This window comes from Leptonychotes weddellii, chromosome 12, assembly GCF_054177405.1.
Source record: "Leptonychotes weddellii isolate Sample4059 chromosome 12, ASM5417740v2, whole genome shotgun sequence".
Taxonomy (NCBI): Eukaryota; Metazoa; Chordata; class Mammalia; order Carnivora; family Phocidae; genus Leptonychotes; species Leptonychotes weddellii.
In genome coordinates, this window is record NC_138380.1 from 47,690,498 (window position 1) to 47,707,097 (window position 16,600).

The following is a 16,600-nucleotide window of genomic DNA, read 5'->3' on the forward strand; positions in this document are numbered from 1 at the left end:
ATCACAGACCTGTACCTCTGAAACAAATAATACATTATATGTTAAAAAAAAAAAAAAAGATAGCAGGAAGGGAAAAATGAAGGGGGGTGGAAATCGGGGGGGGAGATGAACCATGAGAGACTATGGACTCTGAGAAACAAACTGAGGGTTCTAGAGGGGAGGCGGGTGGGGGGGATGGGTTAGCCTGGTGATGGGTATTAAAGAGGGCATGTACTGAATGGAGCACTGGGTGTTATACACAAACAATGAATCATGGAACACTGCATCAAAAACTAATGATGTAATTTATGGTGATTAACATAATATAATAATAATAATAAAAAAAGGGCACCTCCACCCTTGGTGTCAATCAAGGACAAATGAAGGACTTAGACTTCTTTTCCCACCTGAAAATTAAAGACAGAGAAACATTCTTGAAAGCAGCCAGAAAGAAATGACACAGTACCATTGCCTACAGAAAAAAAACAAACAACAGTTTAAATGACAAGCAGATTTTTCATCAGAAACCATAAAACACTGGAAGGGAGTGACAGACATTTTTCAGGTGCTGAAAGAAAAAAACTGTTATATGCAGTGAAAATATCCTTTAGGAATGAAAGGGAAATGAAGACATTCTCAGATGATGAAAAGCTAAGAAAATTTGTTGCCAGTATATGTACCCTAAAGGAATGGCTGAACAAAAAACAAAACAGAAATGGTAAAAGAAGGAATCTTAGAACATCAAAAAGGAAGAAAGAATGTGGGAAAAGCAAAAGAAAAAAAAAGAAATGATTAAATACAATAGATTTTCCTTCTAGAGTTTTTTTTTTTTAAGACTTTATACCTCTATAGAGTTTTTTAAATTACATTGAATTACTGAAGCAAAAATGTTAACTGTCTAATGTGGTTCTCAATATATGGAGAGGAAATAATTAAGGCAATTATAAATTAGGGTTAGTAAAGGTATAAAGAGAAATAAAGTTTCTATGTTTCACTCAAACTGGTAAAATGTTGACACCAGTGACTCTGATCAATTACGTGTAAATAATGTAATGAATGCCTAGAAGAAACACTAGAAGAGCTCTACAAAGAGATACACTCAAAACACTACAGGTAAATAAAAATGGAATTCTAAAAATGTGAAGTAACCTACTGGAAGGCAGGAAAAAGAAAATAGAGATCAAACACAAAGAAAAACAAATGGCAGATTTGAGGCTTAACATATCAACAATTACATTCAATATAAACGATTTAAACATACCAATTAAAGACAGAGATTCATACTGTATATTTAAAAATGTGACCCAACTATGTGTTGTACAAGAAACTCACTTCAAATAGTTCAAATGATATATGTGAGTTAAAAGTAAAAGGTGGAAAAATACATACCATGTAGATCTTAAGCAAAAGAGAGCAGAAGTAGGTATATTAATATCAGATAAAGTAGACTTAGAACAAAGAAAATTACCAAAGACAGAGAGAGTTATTACATAATGATAAAAGGGTCAAGCTACCAGGAAAACCTAGTAATCCCAACTGTGTGTTCACTGTATCACAGAACTGTGAAATATATGAAGCAAAAACTAAGAGAACTAAAAGGAAAAATAGACAAATTCACAATTCTAGTTGGCAACATCAATACTCCTTTCAACAGTCAATAGAACAACTAGAAAGAAAAATCATCAAAGAGGGTGCCTGGGTGGCTCAGTTGGTTAAGCGACTGCCTTCGGCTCAGGTCATGATCCCGGGGTCCTGGGATCGAGTCCCACATCGGGCTCCCGGCTCAGCGGGAAGCCTGCTTCTCCCTCTCCCACTCCCCCTGCTTGTGTTCCTGCTCTCACTGTCTCTGTCTCTGTCAAATAAATAAATAAAATCTTTAAAAAAAAAAAAAAAGAAAAATCATCAAAGATATAGAAGATCTCAACTGATGGGTGCTAATTGACATATAAAACACTTCACCTAACAGCAACAGAATATGTATTCCTTTCAAGAACCCGTGGAACATATGCCAAGATAGACCATATCCTGGGCCATAAAACAAACCTCAACAAATTTTAAAGAATTGAAATCATATAAAGTATGTTCTCTGACCACAGTGTAACCAAATTAGAAATGGGTATCACAAAGATGATTTAAAAATCTCCAAACACTGGGAAACTAAACAACACACTTTTGAATAATCCATGGGTCTGAGAAGTCTCGAGAGAAAAAAAAAATACACTGAACTGAATGAAAATGGAAATACAGCATATGAAACGTTGTGGGACAAAGTTAAAGCAGTAGTGACAGGGAAATTTATAGCACTAAATGCTTACATTAGAAGGAAATACATAGATTGTCTAAGTTCTTCCTGAATGATAATACAAAAGGGCAATGATAGAGCAAGAATTGAGTTTTTGGGATTCAGACTCTATCCCATATGGACAATGTTACCAACTGGACCTGGGTACCATGCTACTTAGATATTCTGAATCTGCTCCTGTCCTGCACAGTTACTTTGCTTCATGCATGTTTTTCATCCTTGGTTAAGAATAAATCAGGAGCTATGTTAGAGTCTAGGGTAAGCTGCTGTAACAGGATATCCTAAAATATAGTTGCTTAAAATAGATGTATGTTTCCTTATCATCTAAAAGTCCAGTAATTGTTGGTTGGTCCAGGTAGGTGAGTCTATTCAGCTCCATGAGGTCATTTAGTGACCAAGGTTCCATTCATCTCTTTGCTGCACTAACCCTCTAAGGCAGGACTGTCCAGTAGAAATGTCTGTAGTGATGGAAATTTATTTGCACTGTCCAATATCATAGCCATTAGCACGTGTGAAGTTGGAGGCCTTAATTTTTAATTTTATATAATTTTAGTGAATTTAAAATTAAATGCACACTGGTGGTTACTGTCTACCACATTGGACATTACAGCTATGGATATTACTCTGTTCAGCAATACTGAAGCTGATTCACTACAACATTTGTTTCTAATCCACAGAAAGGTGAAACACTAGAAAGGGAGGGCAAGTAATATCTTTTTTGGCAAGTGAAAGTAAAATTACAACATCAATTCTACTCACGTTTCTTTGATGAAAACTTAGCCACTCTGTCGGGGTTTCCCAGTACCACCCTTGGGTTCAGTGATTTACTAGGGAGGGCTCACAGGACTCAGTGTGAATGAGTCACAGGACTCAGACTCATGGCTGTGATTTATTACAGCAAAAGGATGCAATGCAAACTCAGCAAAGGGAAGAGACACATGGGGTGAATTTTGGAGGAAATCAGGCACAAACTTCCAAGAGTCACTCCAGGGGAGTCACTCAGGATGTGCTTAATTCCTCCAGCAATGAGTTGTGACAACACATGTCTACCAGGGAAACTCATTAACAACTCAGTGCCAATAGTTTTTATTGGGATATCCTCTGCTTTGCACATATTAAAATTTCATATTCTCAGAAGGAAAGCACGTGGTTAGTATAAGCCATATGGTTTGTATAGTTTAGGCACTCTTACCATTAGGGAAAGTTTTAGATTGATGTAGGAAAGTGTTTACCAGTCAAGTTTCCAGATGCCAGCCAAAGGCCAAGCTTACAAGCAGGCTTTTCTAATGAGCCATGTGCTTTCCCAGCGTAGTCACACCTACCTGCAAAGGGGAATAGGAACTGTAGCCTCTCGATGGGGAGCCACAGGTCCAATTCAAACTCTATTACTCTAAAGAAGTGGAGAATAGATTTGAAAATAGATTTGAAAGGATAACGGAAAGTCTGGAATTTACACACTTTGTGACTTTACACAAGTTTCTTAGACTCCATGCTCCTTTGGTTAATATGTATGTCTCTGAAGTAATACATACGTTGAACCATGTGTGGCACACAGTAAATGCTCAATGACACTTCTATTATCATTATTAATATTAGTCTATTCTTAGGACATGAGGCTTGGTTGTGGAAGTGATGACTTCCTTTCCATTCTTAACCCACCAGAAACTTGGAAGTTTTATTAGAAGTGGAATCTGGACCACTGCCTTCCTATCGGCTCTCTCTCTTACGGATTGTTGCCTATCACTTCTTGCTTTGAACTCTTACCTTGGGTTTCTCCTTCATCACTTCTCTGAATCTTCTTGTATTTTCAACCTCGCATTGTCCATTTTCCCCCAACAGTGAACATGAACCTCCCTGCATTCTTCAGAGCTGGCCTGGCCCAAGGCTGCCATATATTTGCTTTACGTTGGTGAATAAAACTTCTTCTGGGAAGCCTTTCCTGAACCCTCTACTTTCAGCTCTCCTATTGACTGTGTGCTGCCCCTGGTAGCTGTGTTAGTTTCCTAGGGCTTTTATAACAAAGTATCACAAACTGGATGGCTTGAAACAACAGGAATTTATTCTTTCACCGTTCTGGAGGCCAGATGTCTAAAATCCAGGTCTGAGCAGGGCCATGCTCTTTCTGAAGGCTTTAGGAGAGATCCTTGTCTTTTCGGCAATCCTCGGTTTACAGATTCATCTCTCCAATATATGCTTCCTTTATGCATGGACTTCTCCCCTGTGTGTCTCTTCTCTTCTTATAAGGCCCACCCTAATGACCTCATCTTATCTTGATTACATCTGCAAAGATCTTATTTCCAAGTAAGCTCACATTTGCAGGTACTGGGGGTTAAGACCTCAATAAATCTTTTTAGGGGACACAATTCATCTCATAACAATAGCACACACACTTAGCATAGAGCAGTTACTTCTTTGAATTGTTTTCTCTAGACTGTAAGCTCCTTGAGAACAGAGACCTACTCTGTTTTATTCATCATTATATCCCCAGGGCCCAGCAGAGAATTTGGCACATCACAGATACTTAAGAGAACATTTGAATAAATGAATAAATGAAAACTCTGAAATACAAAATTCTTTGTGTTTTACTCCTCCATCTAATCCCTACTTCTTTCCTCTCTCAAAGCCTTGGTGGCCTCTGATTCCTGAATCTTGGTCAGCAATCACCAAATCCTACTGAACTAGCTCCTAGCTATCTTTTGCAGATGGCTGTCATCACCTTCTCTTTTCTATCCATTACCACCAGCCTAATTCAGGATATTGTCATCTCTCCCCTGGACTAATGATGTTCCTCCAACATCCTCTTTCAGACCCTTTCCTATCCATTCTCCATACTGCAACTTGAGTGATCATATTAAAATGTAAATCTCATATGTCCTTCTACTACTTAAAATCTGTCAATACCTTCTTCTCTCATATGGCTTCTGATGCTGTCCATGATCTGGCCTCAGCCTCCCTCCCCAGTCTCTCAACTACCCTCCTTCTTGTTCTTTAAGCACTGGACATAATGTAATTCTCATCGTCTTAACTAGTTCTTTGTTGACTTTGGCACATGCTGTTCCCTTTGTCAGGAGTGCTCTTCCCATCCATCTTAGCCTAACTCCTACGTATCTTTTACATCTCATTCCAAACCTCTCCATCAGTTAAGACTCCATGAGTGCCCTCCCCAGGCTTAGGTTTCCCTGCTGTTGGTGCCTCCTGAATAGGTTCTCAGCAGACTTCACATTTCTCTTTTGCAAACCTCCTCATACTTTACAATCTTTGTTCATTGTCTGTCTTCCATACTACATGAGGGCTGGGGCTGTGTCTAGCTTGTTCATCTCTGCATCCCCAACATTGCCTGACTTATATATGGGCTTAACACATTTTTGTTTGAGGAATGGATGCATTGGTGAACTGTTATGTTTCTTTTGGCTGCCACTTTGGTAAACCTGCTTGTGATGCATGGTTGCTAGAAATTAGAATATGTGGCTCTTTTCTTGCTTGCCTCCTCTCAGTTCTTGCTTCTGTGGACCTTCCCTTGCTCAGCAGAATTCCTCCCCTGGAGGAAGAAGTCTATGGTGACCAGAGTGAGGAAAGCTTTATTAGAAGACAGAACTTTCGGGGCGCCTGGGTGGCTCAGTTGGTTGAGCGACTGCCTTCGGCTCGGGTCATGGTCCCGGAGTCCTGGGATCGAGTCCCACATTGGGCTCCCTGCTCGGCAGGGAGCCTGTTTCTCCCTCTGACCCTCTTCCCTCTCATGCTGTTTCTCTCTCTCTAGCTCTCTAATAAATAAATAAATAAAATCTTTAAAAAAAAAAGAAGACAGAACTTTCATATTGCTGGGGCTGAAAGGGGGAAATCTTTACCAAATTCCCAGCACGGTGTTGAGGTGGGATAGAGGGGCTGTGTGTGGTTACTCAGATTGCCTCTCTTACCACAAAGAATATTGCTGGTGGGAAAGGAAATGGATGGATGTATATATATATATACTGATTATTCATTGCCTCCTCTAGTTCTTAGAATGTTTCTTCCTAACTCTTGCTATTTTTCTTGAAGATGAAGATGCATATAGACACAGTATTTGTAATTTCTCCACTCATTGACCAACAGTATATGTCCCCCCAAATTGAAGTGTCTTATGTTTGGTCATCTATGTATATGGTTTCTTCATTTAACAAATGTTTACTGGGCCATGGGCTCAGGATGCAAAGATGAATATAATAGAGTCTGCCTTCTGGAAGAAAGAAGGCTGGCTGGAAAGAAATGCCATGTGGTGCAATGTGGTAGGTGCTATGATAGACAGGTATGTGTAATGTTGAAGGGACCCAGCGGGGGGAGGCAGAACTTCTAGATATTGTTTGGAAGTGCACATTGCTAGGTCTTATACAAGCGGTTATGTTATTTCAAAGGCTTTTGATCACATCTAAATGTATTCCCTGTATTAACATGTTGGGATTTTCTACATCTTTGAAAAGGTTTCCTGGGAAGCAGTGGGACCTAAAGGTTAAGAGTCGGGGGCCTGGAGGCAATTAGACCTGGATTTAAAATCTGGGCCTGTGCCTGACCTTCCAGCTGGGTGACTTGGGGAAATCCCTTACTCTCCCACCTCCATAAAAGAGTGTACAAGGGCAGGGATTAAATATCATAGATACAACACATACAGCACATGCCTGCCATGCAGTAGGTGTTCCATTCTATTTTTCCCCGGGTGACTGCAGCTCTTTTTGGCTCGTAGTAGTGCTGGTGACAGAAGCTTGTTTATGTTAAAAATTTCACGGGACACACAGAGGCTTAGTTGGCTGATTTTTTTTTTTTTTTAGAAAGGTGTTTATTGGTATAAAAACAATTTAAACATTATATAAATACAATATAAATATTTCTTTTAAAAATATGCATAAGTTAGCCATGTATTTGAGGTAAACCTACACATTCCAAGAAATGACCCGGCTCTGAAACATCAAGGATATTCAAGCCGCATAGCATTTTATGTTAACTTTTTCAAGATGAATACATAAAATATTTCAAGTGGCACTTCATAAAAAATATAAATATCTATTACTTATATAAATTAACTCAACATCATATATTTAAATATCAATAAATTAAAAATAATTAAAATAGTGTCCTAACGCTCATACTTTTAGTTCTTCACAGAGAACAACATAAGTTATGTGCCCAATGGACAGGTTTCCGACCAGAGAAAGGAATGCCCATGAACTACAGCAATCTTAGATGCCCAGGCTACATGATCCGAACAGCCCTCAGGCTGAACTGCAGGAAATCCTCAAGGCTCCGCAGGATGAGGTGAATTGTTGTGTGCTTCAGCCACTCGTCCTGCGCCTTCAGGATAGCCTGCAGGCTGGTGTCTGTGGTGGGGTCAGGGGTGGTCACTTCATCCTGACTCTTTACCTGAGGGGAAAAAAAAGCAGAAAGAACTATTTAAATATTGAACAAATCGGGTGCCTGGGTGGCTCAGATGGTTAAGCATCTGCCTTCGGCTCAGGTCATGATCCCAGGGTCCTGGGATCGAGTCCTGCATCGGGCTCCCTGCTCAGCGGGGAGCCTGCTTCTCCCTTTGCCTCTCTCTCTCTCTGTCTGTCTCTTATGAATAAATAAATAAAATCTTTAAAAAAAAATACTGAACAAATCCTTTGCAGTGGAGGGATGCTCTGGGCTGTGGGAGACATTCAAATTCGGGGTGAAGGAGACTACTTGGAGCTGCCTGCCCTGACTCACCCAGGTAGGGTGAGGCGCCTCTCCTCCGAGCCCACCCGAGCCCACCCTGTGTGCAGGCCTTTCACGGCAACTGAATTCTAATCACCTTTTTGCTGCTCTATCTCTTTTAGACCACGAGCATGTCGAGGGCAGCTGTGGTATCTTGTCTTCCCTTATGCTAACCAGTGCCTGGCACATAGCCCCATCCAGCTGGCGTCTACTGAGGGCCCACTGATCTGATGAGGTGTAAGGAGGACCAGGAAACACCTTTCCACAGACCCACTGACATGAGTCTAGGTAACTGTGGGAGGCCTTGCACCTCCAAAGTGTGCTTCTGGAGCACTGCAGCATTGGCATCACCGGGAGCTTCTTAGGGGTGTGACTCTCCGGTCTCACCCCAGACCTGCTGGATCAGACTCTGCACTGTGACGAGATCCCCGGAGGTTTGGTGTGATTTTAAAGTGGGAAAAGCCCTGGTTTAAGGCAGACGGCCAAGAGACGTAGTGGCAGTATCAACACCAATGTGCCTGCTTCTCTGTCTGGGGACCTTCTCATCGGGCTCTGTTCAGCTCACCCACACGCTGTGCCTTCAAGCCTCCATTCTGTGGCATTTGAATGGCTAGCTGGTAGTGACCAAAGCCTTCGGTACCTGCTCTTCTAGCCTTTTACCATTTCTCAGCATTAACTCTTCTGTCAAAAAGTAGGGGGAAAGAGTTGAAAATACCACAATGGCAAGAATATCATTTGGCAGTAATTAAAATACTAAAATAATTTTTGTGCTCTGTGTTCTTTTTTATTATGGATCACTGAGCAGGATTGGATGTGCTTCCTTCTGCCTCTGCAGATTTTTTTTCCTATTTCTTAAGCTATTCTAGTAGAAGATGATGTTAAAATCCACCTCATTTAATATAGTTTTAAATACAGTTAATGATGTCTTTTGCAGAAGAGAGCCAAAAGAAAAAAAAAAAAGGTTTCAACTAATGGGAACTATTTGTTAGATCCTTTCCTTCACATGTGGCTATTCTCTTTTGAACGGGCTCTGCACTCCCAAGTTGTCTAGGTTCCTTTCTTTGAGCTTGTCTTCCTCGCACCAGGGGAGGGGATGAGGAAATGCTCACCTTTCTCATCAGCATCTGGAGCAGGAGTTTGGTACTGATGTACACAGAGTTGGCATTTTCCTTATTACCCTCATAGTTGGCCTGGATGTATTTCAGGTGTATCTGAAACTCCAGAAGACCAGTAGTGATTCTTGTCAGGCAGGTCTCCTAAGAGGAAAGATGGGGAAATTGGTTATTTCTAGAAAGATATAATCAATTTTAAAAGCTAAAATTGCTAGAAGTCAGCACCTTCTCCCTCTGCCCTTCCAGGGAACTTAAAATATTTCTGAGCATTATATTTTGAGACATCAGACAGCCTCAGATGGCCCCTTTTTAAATTATCCGGACAGAGACATCAGTTAATCAGTTTTACCCAAAGCCTGGATAGATGCTGGGATGTGGCAAGGGGGTCCTTCTCTGATTCTCCCCTTAATATTCTCCCTTCTGGCCGTACTCCTACCCTTGTCGATACTGGACTGAAACCTCTTTTTATGGACTGTTCTGAAGTCAGTTCAGCATATCCCATGGTCTGGAAGGAGAAGGGTGTAGAGAATGACCTCTACAGGAAGGGCAGACCTGGATCCTGCTAAGGGCAGCCAAGGAGAAGGACCACCTTATCCAGGATGAATGAGCTAAACCTGATGGGGTTTCTAACATTTGACAGTTGTGAAAATCCCAACACAGAAGGGCTACCTCTAATCACGCCATTCAAAAATAAGTTGCCTTAGAAAGATTTAAGTTGGCCTCCTCATGAAATTTACATGATGTTCTTTACATTGATCCCCTTCTTTGTTTTCTGTCTGGTCTATATGTATACAGACACTGCATATAAGAGGGAGAACTTTTGACTAAGGAGTAGCTAAAAGTAAATGTGATGTGTTCGTACCTGGTTGAACCCAGATTGGAAGCATCCGTCCTTTTCTGCCAGTTTTGGAAGATGTAGGTTGTTTTCTGCCAGTGCCTCCTTGCTGTCTTCGCACTTGTTATACTTGTCACACATCTGGGAAGGAATACCAGAACTGTTATCATGTAAGTGCCCCTTAAAACAAACACCACTAGGGGGCCGATTCATGTTTTACCGTGGCAGGAAGTTCTCTAAGAAAATGAAGTCACACCGCATTAGCATCCAAGCAAGCAAGGTCTAGTGAAGATGGGCACACTTGGGTTCGATGCTGGGCTTACCTATGACTTCACATCTGTTACCTGTCCTGAGTCTCTGTGTCCCTACCTCTTCAAATTGGGGATAATGAAACTCCTCCCTTCTAAGTTTTTATTTGTGAAGATGAGACATAATATTTATGTAAAGTGTGTGGCACCTAGTAGGTACTTGATAAGTGACAGTAATTTTGATGATAATTGGGTGAATATAATTTGAGCTATATAATGTTCCAGCTAGAAGGACCTATGAGGATCTAGTCCAATTCCATCATTTTAGAGAGGGGGCCCAGAGATGGTAGGGAATTTGCCAAAGATCACAAAGCTGGTTCAGCAGAACCAGAACTAGATTTGGTTCGGGCTCCCAATACTCTCTCCTGTGTTCTTTCCTTTCAGCTGAACAGCCAAATTACCTTACGTTTAAAGCTTTGGAGCTGCATTAACCTATCTATGATTTTGCCACTTGGGTGGGCTACCACATATGCATCTTATATGCTGGCATGACTCTAGGGAGTCCCTAACCACTGGACTTCCATAACCTAAAAGTTCTGCGATTGTCCTGAGAAGCTCAACATTTATTCCAGGTGGCACTTTGCTTATCCTTCCAAAGTCCAAGAGACACAAAGAAGATTGATAGACCTTATTTTTTTGGTTAGAGATAAGGAAGTCCTGAGAGTCAGTGACGCCCAGTTCCTGCCAAGTCTGGAGCTGGGAATGGGCCAGGGGGCATGGATTTCAGCCCCATTGTATATTTTCCAGGAGGGAAAGGAGAGACCAGCAGCAGAAGAGAAGTACAGTAGACAGTCTGCCCCTTTGGCCTGAAATCTGTACTGCCCCGGAACCCAGCAAAGACCTCCCAGTGCAGGAGCCCTTGTCCACATCCAGGGGCCAGGAGATGAATGCCCACACAGGCCCTTTATCACCCTCAGTTGAGCCTACCCACCTCCTTTCTCAGTGCAGAGATTTTGCCGAGGATATACTTAATGAATTCTTCCATTTTGTCTGGAGAGGTGAGTGGTGGTCTATTTGAGGTGGCATCAGCTTGGGACTCTCCTCCCACAGGTCCCGGGGTAGGGAAAGCAGTAGCCATCACCAGGAGCAGCCCCAGGGAGAAGGCGACTGGACTGAAAGCGCCTGTGCGGGAGGCAAGGGAGAGCAGCCAGTGAGCAGACTGCACAGCTGGGGGAGCTGTGCTTCTGGCTGCTGGCTGCCGGCCAGCCCTCCCAGCGGACACACACCCCTCCCTCAGCCAGGCCCGGCTGCCAGGCGGTTCCAGGGCTAGGGATTTCCTTCACTTACTTGCGGAGAGGGAGTTCATAGCTGGGGTCCTGGAGGGCAGATGGAGCTCTCTTGCGTTCCTGGTGGGCTCGAGGGCAGAATGAGCCTCAGACATCCCCAGTCTCATATTTATTGGGGGTTGAGACTCTAATATTGAGACTCATGGGAAAATCCCACATTTGATAAATCTTTGTTGGAGGGTGGGGGTGGGGCCAGAGCGGGTGGGGCTGATTGGAAACCTTATTAAGATTGTGCAATGTGACGTCCTTTAGCATCACAGGAATCACAACCAGGGGAAAAAGTGCCGCTTAGGTCATTACAAAGGCTAGCGCTACGAAGCAGGCTCACTCTTCCTTTACTTTCTTTTCTGCTTTTACATTTTTAAAAATTTATTTATTTATTTATTTATTTTTTTTTTTTTTAGTGACTCAGCATTTTGGCATGTCTTAAGAGGGAAAGTAAAGCTGAAGTCATGCATGAAGTTTTGGGGGGGGAGGGCGGGCAGGGCGAGAAGCTAAGGCTGACTATGATTAAAAAAATACTTTAATTACCAGATTAACAGGCTAGGATTTAGTATTCCAGTTAATTCATATTTGTAAAAAAACCGAAGATGTTTTGACTGAGCGTCCTCAGACCACAACACAGCCCACTAGCCTGGGGTTACAAGTAAGATGCCACTAAGAACCATCTGCAGGACTTCCCTTTCCTGGCTGTCTCCGCAACGAGCTGTTGCAGAACTGCCCGACTGCCCCCAGATCTTGCACAGTTGTCTCGAGCAGTCTCCAGGCACAGCGTGCGGTGCTCACGTACGTGACTCCTTTGTGCCACCGTGTGGCATCTGCCAGTCTCTTTCTCACCTCTACTAGCCCACTTCCGCCAGGTCAGCCTCAGCCCTGCTCTCTCCCTGGGGCCCCCAGTTAAGGCTTGGATCTCTGTGCCAAGGGGTTTGTCTTGTGTGCCTGGCGCTGTCCCCACCACTGGCAACAGGGTGATCCTGCTCCTGAGGGGAGCCCTGAGGGGCCCAGGCGGGTACTGTCTCTGCTGGAGCCCTCAAGTTAGTGACACCCGCTTGGTTCAGGGCAGAAGTGGAGAGAATACCACTTACCTCTTTGATGGGATGTCAAAGAACCTTGTGACATTTTCTAGAGCTTGTGTTCATAGCTCCCTTCTGCTGTATGACTTGTCTTGAGTTCAGAGGCAGCGGGGAAGAAATTTCCTAACACCGACAAGGCTCTAAGGTTCTGAATCACACCTGCCCAAGGTTTTCTTATTGGGTTGAGCCTGCGCAGCTTGTACAGGTTCCCTCTGCCTTTTAATGACGTCTCTTGCAGGAGGGTCCTTGGTCTCATGCAAATGGGCTCTAGCCCAAGCTTCCCTACCGGTCTCCCAGACACCCAGGCAGCTCACAAGATTGGCTCCAGTCTGAAACCAGGACCTTGTACAGCATCAAAAAAAAAAAAGAAAGGAAGGAAGGAAGAGAGGAAGGAAGGAAGGAAGGAAGAAAGGAAGAAAGGAAGAAAGGAAGAAAGGAAGAAAGAAAGAAAGAAAGAAAGAAAGAAAGAGAAAGAAAAAGATTTACAAAACACTGTGTTATCACGATCAGCTTCTTTGGTTTGCAAAGATCTCATCAGGATTGCGAAAACAAGAACCTTTGCTAGGGTATTTAAAATATGAACCGATTTACTCAAGTTTTGTTTTGTGAATAACACTTTAGGACTCGCCTGTTGGGGAAAGTGAGGTCATCCATTCTTTCACTGACTTTCTAAAGAGACGCAGATCCTATAGCAGTAGTGGGGTTTTTTCTTTGAAAATGAAAATGGGAGAGGATCCTTGAATGTTTTCGCTTTTACTGTTCTTGGGTCTTGAGCAACTCAGACACCCCCAGCCGAGTCCTCTCTCCTGCACTGAATGAAGCCACCTCTCCTGGCCCCTGTGTGATACATGCAATAGGCCTCTGTCATGTGGGATTGCTTTTTCTCATATATCTATGTTTTTGAAAATATGACTCAGTAAATTTCAAATACTTAGTGACTCAACAACTTACAGACTTTTCTTTTCAGTTGAAGTTTTTAAAGGGGCGTCTGGGTGGCTCAGTTGGTTAAGCGTCTGCCTTCAGCTCAGGTCATGATCCCAGGGTCCTGGGATTGAGCCCTGCATTGGGCTCCCTGCTCAGCGGGGACTCTGCCTCTCCTTCTCCCACTCCCCACTGCTTGTGTTCTCTCTCTCTCTGTCCAATAAATAAAATCTTTAAAAAAAAAAAAAAAAGGTTTTAAAGTAGGAAGTACACGTATCATGATAAAATGTTTGAACAGGGCATCCAGACATACAGGGAAAAGTAAATCTCCTTCCTTTCCAGCTCCTCTCCTTAGAGGTAGCCCCTGACCCATAGTATTTTCTTTTCTTTCTTTTTTTTTTTTTTTAAGATTTTACTTATGTATTTGAGAGAGAGAGCACGAGAGCACGTGTGCGCGCTTGCGTGAGTGAGAGCAGGGGGTGGGGCAGAGGGAGAGGGAGAGAGAGAATCTCAAGCAAACTCCACTGAGTGGGGAGCCCCACATGAAGCTTGATCTCAGGACCCTGAGATCATGACCTGAGCCAAAGTCAAGAGTCAGACGCTTAGGGCGCCTGGGTGGCTCAGTTGGTTAAGTGACTGCCTTCGGCTCAGGTCATGATCCTGGAGTCCCAGGATCGAGTCCCGCATTGGGCTCCCTGCTCGGCGGGGAGTCTGCTTCTCCCTGTGACCTTCCCCCCTCTCATGTGCTCTCTCTCTCACTCTCTCAAATAAACGAATAAATAAAATCTTTAAAAAAAAAAAAAAGAGTCAGACGCTTAACCAACTGTGCCACCCAAGCATCCCTGACCCATAGTATTTTGACTAAATCCTCTGTTACCCTAATCTGCGTGAGGTTTTCTTGGCTACCCAGGTACACACCTCTGGATTTACATCATTGGTTTATATATTGTACACACTTGCATACACATTTGTACATAAATATACACACACTATAAGTTCCCATTGTGTGGATGCCACTTAGGCAGTTCTCTGCATCGTGGAGCACAGGCTTTTGAGTTGTACAGCATGGGTTTAAAGCCCAGCTCTGACACTTGCTGTATGACCTTGGCTAAGTTCCCCCAAGGATCTGTGCCCTTGTTAGCTCATCTAATAAAACTGGGATAATAGCAGTTCTTCCCATATTGCTGTTGTGAAGACTGAAAGATGAAGTATTGTTACAGGATTTTCTCCTTCGGTGCCCACTGTTCTTGGTCACACCGCTTCAGAGAGTGAAGAGGTAGACCAGGCAGAGTTGTGGGCAGCAAAGCAAGGTTTACTGAATGATAGCAAAGTGATAGTACAAAGCTCCCAAAGAGGGAGGGGACCCGAGAGGCTTGCCCTGGGAGTTTCTAAGTCTAGGGGTTTTTATGGGCTTGTTAGCGGGGCTGTTTTAATCTGATGAACCCTCCCTGTGCCTGTCATCCAATCAGGTTTTTGTCATCTACCTATCACATGGGAAAGGGTGGAGGGCTCCTTCCAGGGTGGTGTAAGATCCTTTCGAGGGTGGTTTCCTCTTAGGGCGGGGGGGAGAGGGGGGCCCTTGTCCCTGCCTGCCTGCCTTCCAACTATCCTTCATCAGTAATGCCGCAGGAAACACTTGATCTTTGTAACATCTGCACTTAGGGTCTCTGCCATGGAGAGCTCCTTCAGCTCAGCTCTGTCATCCCATGTGTGGTCCTGCCTGTTATGAATGAGCCAGGCCGCTGTGCCAGTGATCAGCTTGTCTCCCAGTTATTTTTCCTCTGAAGAAATGAGATTCTGTGTTTTGTTGAAAATGCCTTTTGGCAAAAGTGGAAAATGAAGAAAAAAAGTGGTTTCTCCTCTTCTTTGAGAACATTAAGATCCCCAAGCCTGGTGTCTCAATTTGGATATTGAGCCCAGCTTGTGTTTTTCTCCTACACTATTTCTAAGGCTTTCTGCCAAGTGTTTTTATGACAGAAGCCCCTGGCCTTCCCTGGCCTTGGCCATCGTCATTGTTCAAAGTCTTGAAAGTGACCCTTTAGGGTGAGGGGGTCTGATTTCATCAGACCTTGTGCTTCTGGCAGCCAGGAAAGAGCAAGTGGTGTGGGGATGGGAATGCACAGGTATGGGGAGGTTGAAGGATACTGCCTGCCACCTTGCACACTGCAAGCCTCTAAGATCTATATTAGTATCAATGCCTTGGGCTGGCATTTGCTTGTGGGAGAAATGGGCTCTTTTTTGCTCCAAAGCACTAATGCAAAATCTGTAATTCCACCATGATAGCTTCCTTTCTTTGGATCTCAACACATCTTCCACTTGGAGAACTCATGCATCATATTTTAATATATACAAATGACCAGGAAAGGCCATGCTGTCAGCATTTATTAATTAATAACCTCAATTGCTGGATTGCACCATAGCTGATTTGAAGTGACTGGCAGCTGAGACCAAGAGAGGCAGGACAAATGGGAACCTATGGGCAGGAAGAAGAGAAACCAAGTAGCTTTGCATCCTTTACCACCTTATCTAGGCTGGCTGGTCCTGTTTGTGCCCCTCAGAATTCTGCCCATGACTGCTTTCCTACATGTTGGTGGGGTCCAATTCAGAGAGTTCATCAATGCATTCATTGTGTGAAGGAGAAAAAATAACTTCCATTTGGCCTGATGCTCTCAGGAGAAGAGGTGTTCTCCACATCTCACAGGTTAAAATGTGGTGGTGTGCTCTTTTTTTTTTTTTTTTAAGATTTTTAAAAAATTTATTAGAGAGAGCGCACAAGCAGGGGGAGTGGCAGAAAGAGGGAGAGGGAAAACCAGATGCCCTGTTGAGCAGGGAGCCCGACATGGGGCTCAATCCCAGGACCTTGAGCCAAAGGCAGACGCTCAACCGACTGAGCCACCCAGGTATCCCTGTGCTCTCTGCCTTTATTCCAGGGCCTGGGGATTGGTGGGTCTGTGATCTAGTGAGAGGGAGTATCCCAAGAACAAAAGAGAAGTCACTGGGTACTAGGGAATTTGCAGTTGCTGTCAGAATGTAGTTTCACGGGCGCCTGGGTGGCTCAGTCGTTAAGCGTCTGCCTTCGGC

At 43.4% G+C, this 16,600-nt stretch overlaps 2 protein-coding genes across 3 annotated transcripts in view; one reads left to right on the forward strand and one right to left on the reverse strand.

Moving 5' to 3' along the window:
- The window catches only part of TOMM7 (translocase of outer mitochondrial membrane 7), an 85,025-nt gene that overhangs the window by 34,905 nt on the left and 33,520 nt on the right, over positions 1-16,600 (forward strand). The gene's annotated exons all lie outside the window — the stretch shown is intronic.
- IL6 (interleukin 6) lies at positions 7,049-11,689 on the reverse strand. 2 transcript variants are annotated; one of them, XM_006742799.3, is made up of 5 exons: positions 11,527-11,684; positions 11,171-11,361; positions 9,959-10,072; positions 9,094-9,240; positions 7,054-7,669 (listed from the first exon to the last, which is right to left on the reverse strand). In XM_006742799.3, the coding sequence occupies exons 1-5, from the start codon at positions 11,630-11,632 to the stop codon at positions 7,502-7,504; spliced, it is 726 nt and encodes a 241-aa protein (XP_006742862.2). In that variant the 5' UTR covers positions 11,633-11,684; the 3' UTR covers positions 7,054-7,501. The 2 variants fall into 2 exon arrangements, with proteins under 2 accessions (XP_030894405.1, XP_006742862.2); XM_031038545.2 differs by lacking the exon at positions 11,171-11,361 and having other exon boundaries at positions 7,049-7,669; positions 11,527-11,689.

Bases quoted from the DNA above. Each gene is read 5' to 3' on its own strand.
- IL6 (XM_006742799.3), bottom strand. From the start codon at position 11,632: ATGAGACTGGGGATGTCTGAGGCTCATTCTGCCCTCGAGCCCACCAGG. The intron at 10,073-11,170 runs GTGGGTAGGCTC...ATTCCTTCCCAG, and splicing joins TCTCTGCACTGAGAAAGGAG to ATGTGTGACAAGTATAACAA. The intron at 7,670-9,093 runs GTGAGCATTTCC...TTTTCCCCTCAG, and splicing joins TCCAGATGCTGATGAGAAAG to GTAAAGAGTCAGGATGAAGT.